At 37.3% G+C, this 15,180-nt stretch overlaps 1 protein-coding gene across 7 annotated transcripts in view; it reads left to right on the plus strand.

The window, feature by feature from the left end:
• Positions 1-11,188, plus strand: part of MBNL3 (muscleblind like splicing regulator 3) — a 121,883-nt gene extending 110,695 nt beyond the window's left edge. For 5 of the 7 annotated variants that reach the window (XM_023198918.2, XM_026452009.2, XM_023198913.3 and 2 more), the window contains one exon: positions 923-11,188. Coding sequence is in view for 2 of the 7 variants with exons in the window: in XM_026452009.2 (XP_026307794.1) it covers positions 923-934 (12 nt within the window). In the remaining 5 variants the exon portion in view is untranslated. The remainder of the gene's footprint in view (positions 1-922) is intronic. The other 2 variants (XM_023198915.2, XM_023198914.2) reach the window with 2 other exon arrangements.
• The last annotated feature ends 3,992 nt before the right edge of the window (positions 11,189-15,180 follow it).

Below are 15,180 nucleotides of genomic sequence, written 5' to 3' on the forward strand. Positions count from 1 at the left end.
AGTTCCCCAGATCCCAGCTAGCCCTTCTTTCCTTCTGAGGACACACAGGCTTAGAACACTAAGTGTTCTGGACAGAGCAGATAGCCAACTGGACATTTAATAAATAGGTCCCTTCAATCATAAGGAAGGATTTTAAAAGGCACCTTTGAGCACATGGGATAACTGAAGGAGCTATAAATTGTAATTGTTTGCAGGGGTGTCATTTGGGATAGTGGCAACTTGGGAATAGCACTAAACATGATAATGTAGGTTTTGCCAACACTTGTCCAACTTTCATGGGCTGCTTTACATCAAGGTAAACAAAAGTTGTCAAATTAACTTTCCAACAGAGCATGTTTGGGAAGAGTGATTCCTTCTTGCTTGATTTCGTTAGAAAATGTAGAGGTATTTGGCAGAACATAATCACTTCAATATGTAATAGGTGCTGAAAATTTCTCTAAAATTCCAAAAGGTAATTTTGTACAATACAATACCCAGATTTCACAGGTAGGCTATTGCTACATGGCTCTAAAACATTCAGAGAAAAAGTTGAAAGTGTATTTAATATTTGCATATTTCAAAATGTTCAGTATCAAACATGTTTTCTCAGTACATGCCAGTTGAAAGGTGGACACGTGGGTGTACGCTCAACAAAAAGTATTGGCATTGAGTAGATAAATAATGCCTTAAACATTGGAGTGCATCTCTGTTAGGACAGTTCTCCACATTAGCACTCAAAGGGTATCATAGACTGTCATAGATACATGGTTCTTTGATGATCATTCTCAAAAGCCCCATTTCAATATGAAATTCAGATTGGGGAATTTTGGCACTGTTAACAGACAGAACTGGAACAAGACCCACCACACTCTCCTGACTCTTCATTCAATAACCTTTCAATATTTCTCACCCTTTCTTTCTTTTTTTTTTTTTTCCATTTCAGCTGAAATTCTGAACAGCAGAGTTATGGAGTATCAGAATCTTTCCATGGAAACCTCCATATGGCCTTTCTATATATTTTCTCATATGTCTTATTCTACCAACACAACAATAAGCGTGTTGCAGTCAATGTATTAAGCAAAGCAAACCTGCCAGCCAGCAAATTCAGATAAAAAATAAAGCATTAAAAATCAATGGAGATGTTAAAACAACACAATAGAAAACTAGTAACTACCATCCATCCTATTTGAATTATCGAGCAGAACATGACCATAAAATGTGGTAACTTGTTACATTACTCTTTGTGATTTTCTAATAACCATGCTAAATGTATTTCCACAGTGAGCTGTTGGCTTACTATATACATTCTTGGTGGATAAATTGTTCATCTGTTTTTGAGTGTTACCTTACTATTTTGTTTACAAGATAGTCTATTGGTTTGATTCAGGATGTAACAAATATATTCAGTACTATTTCTTGTATTGTGTTGTGCTGTGTTAGGTTTTTACATACCGTAGTGTTTTGCCGTATATGTGTGGTGTTTGATTTCAACTAAAGTGTTATTAGTGGGGAACAGAACTATATGTGCTTAAAACCATGACAGGTTCATGCAAATATGCTCTCTTTCTTTAGAATATTTCTGTAGGTTTCTTGGGACCGACATTTAAAACGCCTCACTTTTGAATGTGCACAAAACCTGTTCATTAACATGCATGTGTATAATTTGTACCTGCAGATCTGATGTTGCATAATACAATCAAATTGCTAGATTTTTTAAAGAGGGAAATAATTACCTGCACAAAGCAGAGAACTTCATAAAACATTAACCCCTATTTCACTCTTCTTAAATACCTTGGAAAATAAGACTTTACCTTTAAATGAATTTCTCAGCATTTATAGTAAAAATTATGTAAAGTGCCCATTAGACTTTTTGTGTGTGTGTGGCTTGAGAATCCTATCTCCTAGGTTGAGTGTCTAAAACTCAGCCATTTGTCATCTTCAGCTGAGAAACTGGTACTTGGGAGCTTAAAAATATGCTAATTACAAGTTATAAATCAAACAGAGAGATGGGGGCGTGGAGATAGTTTTTACGTACTCGAGGAAAGTGTGTAAAACCATGGCAATGTCACCTTTTACACAAATGCCATTTTCCAAATGCAAATGGCTCATGCTCTTTAGACTACTCTTTGAATAACAAGTAAAAAGCAATCTAGCAAAAGTCAGTCAGGGTGAAAGAGAATTGGTTACAAATAAGGACTTTCCTCCCCAAATGGACAGTCTTCTCTATTGATCACAGAGGGAGCCTGAGTACAGGCTTGGACAAATGGCTAGGACAGGGAACAGGGAAGCACTTACAATTATTCCTTGATTTATTCAAAAGAACTGGGAAAGATGGTTGTAGTTGTCTTTAGCTTCGGTTCAACTGAATTTTGTTTTGTTAAACAGTTCAGTGAAGGAGAAAGCACCTGTGATATATGGCAAGTGTCCCCCTGCCCAAACTTTAACATCAGACCCTCTCACATCATAACCAAGCCTTTTTTTGCTTGTTTGGATTTGTTTGCCTTTATATATGTTTGAAAATGACAATAGAGAGGGTTTTAGCACCCTTTGAATGAGACAGAGTAGCTATACTCCACAGAGCTCAGCTGAATTCACATTACTAATCCTTATGAAAGAATTTTACAACCAAATAATTCCTGTGGTGTGTGACATATCTCATCCACTCTACTCAGTTATTAATGTTATTATACAGTGGTGGAAACATGAGATTTTACATCAAGTAATAGATTTAATATTTTCTAGTAAATAGGTGTTCTTCCACCAGAAAGTATAAAACCATCATATATATACATATATACATATATATGCATATATATATAATTGTTTTTCTCCTTCATGAATATGACAAGTAAAAAGCAAATCTGATTGAGGATAACTTAAGCTGGCTAGAAGTGTTCGAATCACAGAACAATGGAGTTAGCAAAATCCTTTTCATAGTTAATGGAACTGAATCCAGGGGCATTTGACTTGCCCAAGGCTACCTTAGCCATTGTGGGAACTAGAAATATCTCCTGCTTCCCATTGTTCCTCCTTTTCACATTGTTTGTGCTTCAGAACATTTGATGCTCTCTCCCAAAGCAGACCCATTTGGCTCAGAATGTGAGAGAGCAAAATTAGCTTTCTGGGAATTGATACTCTGTTGATCTTAATTATCCATCCAAATCCTGATCAACAGTGCTTTCTAAACAGTCTTGATTGTATTGAGCCATTGTCAGCTGTTGACAGTGTTGCGTGGAATTAGAGATCAAGAGTTGTCCTGACTTTTACCTACGGACTCTTTGAACCAGTTAATTTCTGTTTCTTAAATCTTAACATTGCTATAGAAGAAAGTAGTGTATGCCTTTTTGAAATTCCTCCTGTATGGAACTGAGTTTTGTATGATCTGTGCCAGTGCCTCTCCAGAAGGGTGGATCTGACTACATGAATCCAGGAGGGATGCACCTGAGCTAGTCTGGATATATTTCTTAAAGGAGACAAGAACTTTCTTGTGCAAAATGAACTTTTGCATAGTTTGACATCTGCATGCAGTGAGCTATCTCACTTAACTTTTTCAACTTTGGGCAAAGATGTACATAAACCATAGATAATAGACCTAGAGTACAGCTGTTTTCATGTTGCGTTAAGCACTGGAAGACATTAACAATGACTTACTTTAAAGTAAAAGGTTCAGTGAGGAATATTTAGGGCCATTGTATTTTTGGTGCCACAATTTTCTACATCGTTGGCATTTTAAAAGTTGTTTTGTAAATGAATTTAAAGAAAGAAAGCTCAGAGCCCTAAAGTTTTGATCAAATTCAATAGAGTTTTGAGAAAAAAATACAATTTTAAGATAGCACTCTTTGAACTAGATGTGCAATGACTTATTCAAATTATCTTTATTCAAGAAAAGAAAGATAAGTCATTAGACTATAAATTTCCATTTAAAAAGACAAGTCACAAAACTAATCAGTGACTCTAAACAAAAATTTACTGGATGAATTGTATATATAAAATTCTAATCACTTATGATTCTTAGTTAACATTTTATAAGCTTTGTATTTTACAGGGGCCTCTATTTATCCAAATTTATTGTTTTTTTCCATTTTTCTCAGCCTTTTGCAAAAAATATGCAAGAGTGCTGAAACTTGAATAAAACGGGTCATGTATACAGAGAAAATAATCTAAAAGTTACCTTTAAGAGGGATTTAGTAGTGTCAACTTTTTAAAAAAGTACTACGTGACCATAACATACGTATATTTTAAAGAGGGATTAAGATTAAATTAAAATAAATGGATTCATAAAATTGCTATTTAAATACAGTATTTACTTTTGTAATTGGAGCATGATTCCACAACCAGCAGTGGCATTTCATTTCACTTATCTAGATCAGAGGCTTTAATTTGTAGTTAATCATGATGTGGAAAGTCATCTTCTCTCTACCCCATCAATTTTCTTCATACATTTTTGAACACGCTGAAGCACTTTGATCTTGCCATAAGTGTTGTCCTATACCGCTAGGCGGTGTTCACTAATGGGAGGGCCTCAGCTCACCTGCTCTCCAATTTGGGAAAAAGCAAGTACCTCCTCCCTACCATCAGCAGAAACTGAATGAAATTAATCTTTGCAACTTGAATCTGTTTTAAGTAGCATTACCAATAAGCATAGTGATGTCTGAATAAGGAATGACATTTACATTACATTTTATTAAATAGGAGAGAACGTTAATGTGCTACTTGAAATGTTATTTGGTTCTTTGTCCCCCTCTTTGAAGAGTATAGATAAGGATGCTCTTAGGTAAAATGCAGCCACAAGTTTTCTGAGTTCCTTTAGTCTGTAGGGTAGGCTATGAGGTACAGAATGATTGGAAACTGAAATCCTCATTATTTTTCTCTCAAATTACATTTCACACACATTGAAACAGAAATAGGCAAAATTTATGAGGGAAATCTGATTTCCCATTTCTGATGAATAGATATACTAAGATAGTAGCCTCATTTAACCAGTGCGTGTAGAAGGCACTAGAATAAATAACATGTCCAAGTGTATAACAACTTCTTCTGTAAATTTAGTTGCTAGCCTAATCAAACTGTAAATATAACTCACTAATTGGTACCATATTTTCATTTTTCTTATTGTTCATCTTTAAGGCTTTATTTTATTGCTTTTCTGTAGCTCTAAGTAACTAATGAATTTAATTTTGAAGGAAAGTTAAAGAAAGTTTAAGCTTTTACTGCATGGATTCTGCCCGCCTAGCTAGGTTCTAAACTGACACTGAAGTATGACAAGATACAGATTATAGTCCAAAACTATCCTTTACAGTTCACAATTTAAGAACAAATTTAACTTTATATTCAAATAATAATTGTTATCTAATTATATTTAGTTGTTGCTTTGGCAACAAAATTACAACATGGCTACCTTTAGACATTTGTGTATGTGAACATTTTACTTGTAAACTATAGGTGATTTGTGACAGTATGAGCATGTAGAAAATACAGCTCAAAACTATGAAAACAGACATGGTTGAGTTATTTTTTAAACCCAAAGGCCCATATATAAAAGCTGAATTTGTGTCCTTGTGTGACTTTTGTGAAAAAGTTTGTAACACACATGGATTCTAGAATCAGGCTTTATAGTTTATAGAATTTGTTGTGTGGATAGGGTTATTCCACAGTATTTAGACTTAAAAACACAATCATTGAATTTTTAATACATTACCTAACTTTTTTATAACTTTATTCAAAATTACCCTATTCAAGTGGCATAGCTGTAGCTGCAAAAATTCTGTTTTCTGGAATTACATAAGCAAATATAGCTATATGAGGATTAAAGCATGACTAAAGCCTCTTTGGAAATTAATTCATATTTTTAAAACTATACGTAAAGATACTGTGGAATGACCCCTTAACAGTGTTTAAGAAACATATGCTGCAGTTAATTGACTGTCTCAGTTAGGGTGCGGATGTGTGAGACACACCTTTTTTGCACTTAATGTACATAGTCCATGAAAGCAATCCTTGGAGCTTTTTTTAAATGTGAGAAGTCTGTGATAATAGTGGAAAAGTTAGTAAGAGAGAGTTATTTCTAAGGCTTTGAAAAGGAGGGTGTTTTTGCTCTAAGACTTAACTAAAGCATAATGTTGCTTTGCTGTTATGGAGGCTTTCTAGTTTGCTACAGGTCACCAAAAGAGAAGGCTAGTAACAGGTAACAGGTCACCCTCAGCTAACAGCATTGAACAAGAGTAGAATAACTTCATCTTTTAACAAGATCATTAGCAAAGATTGTTTGCTTTTTAAATTAATCCCCACTATAAACACACACACACACACACACACACACACACACACACACACACACACACAAACCAGGCAGTTTCTAGAACAAGTTTTCCCTTTTCAGTGGTTGCAAGCAGTGAAATACCTCATATATTACAGGATAGATATTACCTTTATGATAGAATCAGATTTCGTCTTTCACAGAAAGTGATCAGCTGATATATGTGTCAGTTAAAATGTTTATCAATTAATAGTTATTTAAGTGACAAATTGTTAATGTTGACCACTGTTCCTCCTTTAAGATCCAGTAACCAAAACGAAATTGGTAACCTTTGAAAGATGATATTTAACAGTTAAGGATGGCCAGCATAGGGCAGTTCATTCCCTTCAACAAAGGAAAAAAAAATGCTGCTGGCACAACTTTATAACTGACTTTATTTACATTATACCTGTTCAGTGGAAGCTGTTTTCTGACCTACCTTTACCAGATTACAAAGTACTTAACTGTGCCACTTCAGCCTCCCACTGTTTTGTTTTAACTAAACAGAAGAGAACCAGCCAAAATCTTACATAACACAGGAGCTGGAAGAGAATGTTTCAATCTGACCATCTCTGCCAATTTTAGCTCCCACACCACCTACAGATAGCCAGTTAACTTTCTTTTTGCCCCAGGCAATGAGGCCTAGAAGAGGTCAAGGTTAGAAAGGTTAAGCATTTGATCACCACAGGTACTTTGAGTACCTAGAGAAGGAGCCCATCCTGGGGTTGGTGGAGTTGGTATTGCTACTCGTTTTGATAGTTGTCACTTACAGAGAAAGAAAAATAAGCCAAAGCCAGAAAGCAATCCAAGCCTTACAGTTGTCCAATACCTCAGGGCCAGTTGGCTAGAATTTTCTTTTCCCTCAGCCCATAATCACTTAGAGTTAGCCATACAACAAACAGCCTGACAATCTGACCAGCATTTCCATTGATATAAAATGTAAGCGTTCCTTCATTCTGTGGTTAGGAATTCCAACTTCAGCCCTATCTTCAACATAATTTCCCAATTTAACCTATGTACTGATATGGACATTTCTTTGTGAATCTGCCAGATTCAAGAATGTATTTTTCTAAGGTCAATAGAGATATGACATTTTAAGTCGGGAAAAATCACCTATAAATTAGTAGGAATAACCGTAGAAGCATCACAAAAGATACCCCATGTATAGATGGCATGGTGTGCATGCTGACAGCCACAGGGTCATACTCTGGAGTTTCAACATAGAGGCTGTATTTCAATAAGTAAGACAAATTAGGGAATTAAGTATAACAAATGGATGTAACTGAGGCCAAGAAAAAAAAAAAAAAGCCCTCTATTACTAACCTCAAGAAAGTATTTAGTTTGACTAATTTGTGCAGTTTCCAGCCCTTCTACTTGTTCTTGCCTATAAGAGAATCACTAATACTCAAAAGCTGGATTACTGAAGAGAAATTTTATCTTTAAATGGAATCCATCCACAATTATGGTATATATATTAAAAAATGTATCACTATGAAATAAGTCGCAGCTCTTTGCAGATATTGCAAAATCCTTGCTAGGCATCTACATCATATTAGTTTTTTAAAAAATACCTCTGTAACAAGACCTAAAAGTAACCCAACTATTAAGCAGTGCTTTTTTTCGCCGAAAACACACAACCTAAAGATTTATCTGTCATAAAACTGCATGGTTCCAGAGCTTTATTTCTGTGTAGAGATGCTATTTGTTAGTGATGGAAACAAATTATTTTGTTGCTATGTCTTTTGTGTCTAGCAGTTGAGAGAATGATATGACCATCATATCACTGGATCATGGGAATGAATGCCCTTTTCAAAATAAGTTTCTTTTTATTATTGTTGCTGCTTTAACAGAAAATGAGCCATTTGTCCCCATGCTCCCAAATTACAATCATTTAAATTAAAAAACTTTTGAAGGATTTTCCTAAATATATTCTTTTTTAAAAGGCTAAATTTGTGCATTCATATGACAAGAATTTGGAATAATATGAAAAATGGAGGCACATAATTTGGGTGGAAAATGGCAATTAAAAATAGATATAAGAAAAGTATTAGCCCTGTGTAACATATTTACATAATGACCAGAATATTTCATGAGTACCAACTTTTCCCATAGTACTTTTACTCCAAAATGCAATAGCTCATTCCCTCAACTGCAGACACTTTGATTTTTTTTCAAGTTATAGTGCTGTAGTGCTTGTTTATATTTAAAAGTGCACATTATGCAGCTCATTTTAGTATGCTACTTCCATGTTTATTTTTTGTTCTTTTAATAAAATGCGTAAACTTCTTGGTTATGTCTTTTTTTATGAATCCATATTCACACATTAGGAGTTCACTTGAAGGCTATTCATGTTCTAGTATATTAATGCTAATATTTAGTAATTCTAAAATGAAATTTAAATTTCTGATTTGGCTCAATGTTATATTTCATACATAAAGTAAATTTATTTCCAAATATACCATCAGTATTTTGAATTATGTAGATAATGTATCCATTGTGTTAGGCCTATTACTCCTATAAGATTGAAGTTACTAACACAAGAAAGACACTTCTATTTTAATAAAAGAAAACTTAAAATTTTGAGAGAATGCTTACTAGTTTCTCTTGTGCCTCAGAAATCCTAAGGCATATTCTGAGATACATTATTAGAAATTTCTCTTTCCCAGTTATTCATGTCTATCCTGCATCCCCAGTGTAACATATGAAACCAGTGTTGTTTATTTCATACTTTCCAGATGGGTATCAATCATTTAATAACAATGAGATGCATGCATTTTTCGATTAAAATGTTTTCTCTCACTTAAAATTGGTTATCTTCAACAAATGGCACAGTAATAAAAGGATGATCATTTTTGTTCTTTAAGAAAGTAAATGTAATTTGGTAATATTTTATTCTGCCTTATTTCAAAATGCTTCAAAAATGCAAATCTGGAACTTCTCTGCATTGACCACTGTTCTGGAGTCAGGCTGATAGAAAACTGGGGTGAACAGAGTTTAGATCAGAGGCTGTGGCAGAGCAAAGTATTACTGATGTGTCTCCTAACAGTGAAGAGGGTCAGGGAGGGGGTTGGGTTTTACTATTTCTAAGGTGGTTCCCACGATGGCATTTCTTGATAAGCCAACTTTGAGCTGTTTAATGTTTTGTAGGTGTTTCTGTGAGTCTGATAATACCAGCACTAAAATCAGTTCAGTATATAGACATTTACAAGAGGTCTTAGGCCTCTTCAGAATTCAGTTAATGTCTTTCTCTTTGGGGCTGCTGAATGTTAGGTAAGAATTCAGGGCAAGCATTCCCGACCATCATCAAAGTGGAGACTTGGAGTTTCTATTGGCTGGAAGAAAGTTGACCCACAGGCAAAACCAGATGTAAACCAAGTTTGTCTTGGGTACTTTTCAAATTCTTTTCACAGCATCCTTTCCTCATCCCTGATGGTGGCCTCTGGCCCAGGAAAATCCTCAAGATAGCAACTTATCAGGCCTGCTTCCTCTGACAGATCTGGACTTTTCCCCTTAAGTACTTTCCTGTTGGGCTTCTCAGACTATGGAGAGCTGCTCATAGTTGAGATCTAAGAGACAAATTACCCTATGGTGTTCAAGAATGGCCATACTTAATGTGCTGCCTGTCCTGAAAGTGTTCACATTTAAAAAGGCATGACTTTCCAATGGGCAAATATCAGACACCTACATGCATAGATAAGGGAAATATGTTTTACTTAAGCAAACTTCTAGGCATTGAATCTCAGTGTTTAGGCACAGAGATGGAATTCCTGTAAGCAATGCAGTCATTCACCACCTCAGGAAGGCCAAAAAATGAAGACTCTTGTAACTTTGTTATTATCAGGAAAGTTATGATATGATAATGAACCTAAAATACTGACTAGATAGTGAACATCCTAAAATTCCACTGACCAGAATCCACTCCCATGGTCATCATCTGTAGAGGGCATGATACAGTGACAGGCCTGAGGTATGATTATAATTCTGGAGTAATTTAAAGCCTGTATTTGTTACACTTTAACAGATGGACACACACTCTCTGATTTTCTACTTGGCTGTTTCCTGTACTGGAAATGCACATTTAACTAAACCTTCCTGGCTTTTCTGCTCAGTGCCTGACTTACACTACTCCCTTAGGCAGGAGGACAGTGGGTGTCTGGAATAAAAACCAAGAGCTCCAAACAGAGATTTTGGATACAAAGGGCAGCCACCAGGAAATAGGGTGAGCTTTGTGAGAGGGACAGACTATCTGATTCCCATCTGTACAAACATGTCCAAAGCAAAAGCACAGCATTCTAAAGGGGATGCAGAAATTAGTATACAATGGCAGTTCTGGTCAGTGTAACCCAGCATTTTTCTGTTGTGCATGGAAAGAACACAGTGAAAAGGCAGGCAGGGCATCCGGTGCAAAGTACAACAGACATAGACACACAAATCCAGTTTTCCTGATGAGAGAGGGGCTATCTCTTCATAAGTGATGCAATGCAATGCAGGCATGTACAAGTACAAGGAAAGATTGATTTTTAAAAAGTCATAGTGTAACTGGATGAATACCAGCAACAGCACCTGCAAAAGCAGACAGCCTGTTCATTAAAAACTGGACTTGAGGGAATGGCGAAAGAATCTGAGGAGCCTGCAGTCAGCATGCTTGTAGAGACCTTATGGCTACAGAAGATGATGATCAACTCATAGAGGTTCAATGTAGTTGTCAAGAAGAGGGTGGGAAAGCATAAGATGGGGACTAAGACTTTGCCTTTAACCTTCATGACATGAATTGAATGACTCTTTGTTGGAAAAAAATGGCAGTTATGAGATAATTGAATGCATGTTAATTATATATATTTCTATATATATAGTAAGTGGTTATTGATGTGCCTTTGTTAACCATTGAAATATTTAATAAATGTGTGTGTAGTTTGTTCAAAGTGTTTCAGTTCTCAATTTCTATGAACAAAGACCCAAGTCAAAGCCACTTACGGGTAGTTACACTAGGAAAACTTGCACCCATAAGAATCCATGCAAACAATGGTCATAATTTGGGGCTCACAGAAGGGGCTGCCAATGAAAGCCAAGTGGCATTTGTTCTAACAATCACACCCCATTTTCACAATTCATATACAAAAGCTCAGTGATAAGCAACTGTTTACCATAAACTGAGCTACAAGCCAGTGGTAGAGAACACCCTAATAAGCAACTCCTTTCTTCTGATGGACACCATCAGAAATACTAAAGATGCCTGGAATCTCAGTGTCACTGAGATGAAATTCTGGAGCCAGAGGAACACCCAAACCACACAGGAACAATATCCAAGGAGTGTCAGACATCCCGACATGTCGTCCTCTCCTCCCACATTCTGGAGAAATGTTCCTGTGGGGGGAAAAAAATACAGCTCTAGATATTGTTAGGGTGGCTTAGGGAAAAGTCAGTCCAAGAATAACATTTTTGGTAATAACAGACTAAAAAATAATTGGAAATTTATGACTGTGAATGCATTCAGTGCTGTGACATTTGACCCTTCTCCTTTCTGCTCTATCCTCCACATTACTGCCAGAGTCATTTGCCTAAAGTGAAATGGTAGATTATTTCGATTCCTGATTAAAATCTTCACAGCTCCTCAATGTCTATGGAATAGTCTACACTCTGACATAGCACTCTTTCGTGCTCTGGCCTCGGGCGTGCCCTTTACCTTTCCCCTCTGCCTCCTGTAATGTGTTACAAAAGCAAGCCAGAGGTGAACAGTGGTTCAAACAGTAAAAACAGATTTTATTCAGGACTATTGCCATATGGGAAAAGAGACCTCAGTATTGAACGGGGTTCAATTTTAAATACAACAAGGAAAAAATGGGAATTTATAGCCAAGGAGTAGGGTAGGGGACAGTGGATGGAAGATTACTAAGAGGAAACATCAGAGATAAGGGGCAGGGTGGGGACGCGGGGGATTGGGGGGATGGATTCTGGCTAACCTGACCTAACAGGATTCTTGCTGAAGACAGGTCAGGGTGAAAAGACATCACCTGGGAGTCGGTAGAGGATGAGAAACCTGATCAGATATCAAGGGTGGGCTTCTGGCTAAACCAACTTGGCAAGATTCTTGCTAAAATTGAGCAGTGCAAAGACAAACATGGAAGTGTAAACATTGAGGCCAAGTTGGGAAGAGGACTCAGAAGAATCTGACTAAAGTTTGATCAAGGAATAACTTCATCACTGTACATTCCAGGCAAATTAAAGCACTGTTGGGGAAATGTAATACAACAAGAGATCTTCTCCCAATCCAGAAATCTTCTCCAGAAAGGTAGTAAAGAAAGAAAACACTCTTATTATTGAATAAACATTAAACCAGAAAGTGATGTACGTCGCAGGTAACTCGCTAAGAGAATGCAAAGACAAAGGAATCTCACCCCCTAATATAGCAAAGCAGATACAACCCATTACATGTACGTTCCCAATATAAGTAATGACTAGTCCTTGACCAAGAGGATTTTAGAGCACCTTTTGTCACACAAAATTTTGTCCTAACTTTACGGTGACAATTGGAGAAGTCACTTGTGTTGGCTTTATCTGAAGAAGAAACAAATTTTCTCATATATTTTAAGCAGGAGGTAGTTTTGCAAATTGGAGCAAGGACCATGAAAGTTAGGCTCTTACCGTCCTATGGGAACTGGGAGATAGGGATGCTACCTCCCTTGATGTTTGCATTTCAAAAAGATAGCTCCTAGGAGTTGTAAGACTGGGAGAAAGGCTTACTTATTTAGCCGTTTAAAGGATTTGCATAAAACAGACTTGCAAAGGACAGAGAAAGAAATTTTAAAAGAAAAGGGAAGGGAGTAGTGTAGAAAGAAGTCTCTTCCCTTATGTTCAACAGGGAGAATTAAGCTTCTTATTTTTAACTTGTGTCTGCCCTTACACCACTCTGTTTCCCAGATACACACCATGGGTTCCCATGTCTCTGTCTTTTCATCTCAACTTGAAACACCTTCTCTTCTTCTTCTTCCTCTTCTTTGCAAATCCATCCTATGTTGACATGGTTTGACTGTGTCCCCACCCAAATCTCATCTGGAATTGTAGCTCCCATAATCCCCACATGTCCTGGGAGGGACCCAGTGGAAGGTAATTGAATCACTGGGGGCGGGGTTTTTCCTGTGCTATTCTTGTGATAGTGAATAAATCTCACGAGATACGATGGTTTTATAAAGAGCACTTTCCCTGCACATGCTCTCTTGCTTGCTGCCATGTAAGATGTACTTTGCTCCTCCTCCACCGTCTGTCATGATTGTGAGACCTCCCCAGCCATGTGGAACTGTGAGTTCATTAAACCTTTCTTTTATGAATTACCCTGTCTCAGGTATGTCTTTATTAACAGCATGAAGATGGACTAGTACATACGTATGTATCAACTAGCACTCCCTTGAGGTCTTCTCTGGTCTCACCTGCTACACTGAGATGCAGCTAACATTTCTTTAGTGCTTACCAGGTGATCTCAAAGGTCAATTCCCACATCTTCTATAGTGCTTCTAACATTGTCTCTGTGCCTCCTTCATTAAATCTGGCTTCTCAAGAGCAAGAACTGGGTCTCGTTGATTTTAGTATCCTCTATGATACTTGGAACAGTAGCCATACAGTACAACTGCAGTAAAAACTTGGGGGAGAAATAACTAACAAGTCAGGGCACTTTTATTGTAAAGAAGAAAGAAAATCCATTCAAATAAAAGGGATTCATGTAAAGATAAAGAAAAATTTCAGTTTCCAGCTGCAGGAAGAAAAACTGGGCCTCATGAAATTGAAAAGTTATCAGATGGCTTGTTTCTCACCTCTCTTTCTCCCTGTCTTGATCTCTTTGTGTCTGTCTGTCTGTCTGTATCTCTCTGCTCCATTCTCCTGCTTCTGTGTGCAAACTAGCTTTCTCTGCTTACTTATAAGCACTGATAATAACTTATCAGTGATTGATCAGGACTACTCCCAGAATGGTAGCCTTGTACCAAGAGTCTTCACGAATGATAGCCAACCTGAGAAGCACCTGCAAGGTTTATGAAACAAAGATTGCTGGAGACCCACCCCACAATTTCTGATTAGGCAGCTATTGTATGAGGTATGAGAATTTGCATTTCTAACATGTTCTCAGATAGTTGATTCTAATGATCTGGGAACTACACTTTGAAAACCATTGATTGATGTGAACTTCAAGCTTGACTCCCCACAGAGAATTGACTCAGTCACTGGGCTCCAATGCCTGAGTCTCATGAGAGAGAATCTGATTGGTCCAATTTGAGTCAGATGCTATCTCTGTTGCACTCAGTTGTGGCCAAGAGGTTGGAGTCACATGGTACATATGACATGTTGTCTCTTAGAGGCTGTGGGTTGGGAAACTTTCCCAAGAAGTTAGATCTCTAGTACAGTCACTGCCACAGCTGTTTTTAAAGCGATTAGATTTTCTACACTGAATTAGTTCCTTGGTTCATGTGGCTCAATTCTCCATAGCCAATAGAGCTGATAGGAAAATAATAACCATCTATTGGGCATCACCAGACAGTCATCTCAAATTGAATCAAAACTTTATGTTCAGCCCCAAAATAATCTTCCTGGGCCTGGCGCAGTAGCTCACACCTGTAATCCCAGCACTTTGGGAGGCAGAGGCGGGCAGATCATGAGGTCAGGAGATCGACACCATCCTGGCTAACACGGCGAAAATCCGTCTCTACTAAAAATACAAAAAAAAATATAGCCGGGTGTGGTGGCAGGCGCCTGTAGTCCCAGCTACTCTGGAAGCTGAAGCAGGAGAATGGCCTGAACCGGGGAGGCGGAGCTTGCGGTGAGCCGAAATCATGCCTCTGCACTCCAGCCTGGGCGACAGAGTGAGACTCCGTCTCAAAAACAAAACAAAACAAAATCATAATCTTCCCTTTCAAATATGC

The sequence above is a fragment of the Piliocolobus tephrosceles genome, chromosome 12 (genome assembly GCF_002776525.5).
Source record: "Piliocolobus tephrosceles isolate RC106 chromosome 12, ASM277652v3, whole genome shotgun sequence".
Lineage (NCBI taxonomy): Eukaryota > Metazoa > Chordata > Mammalia > Primates > Cercopithecidae > Piliocolobus > Piliocolobus tephrosceles.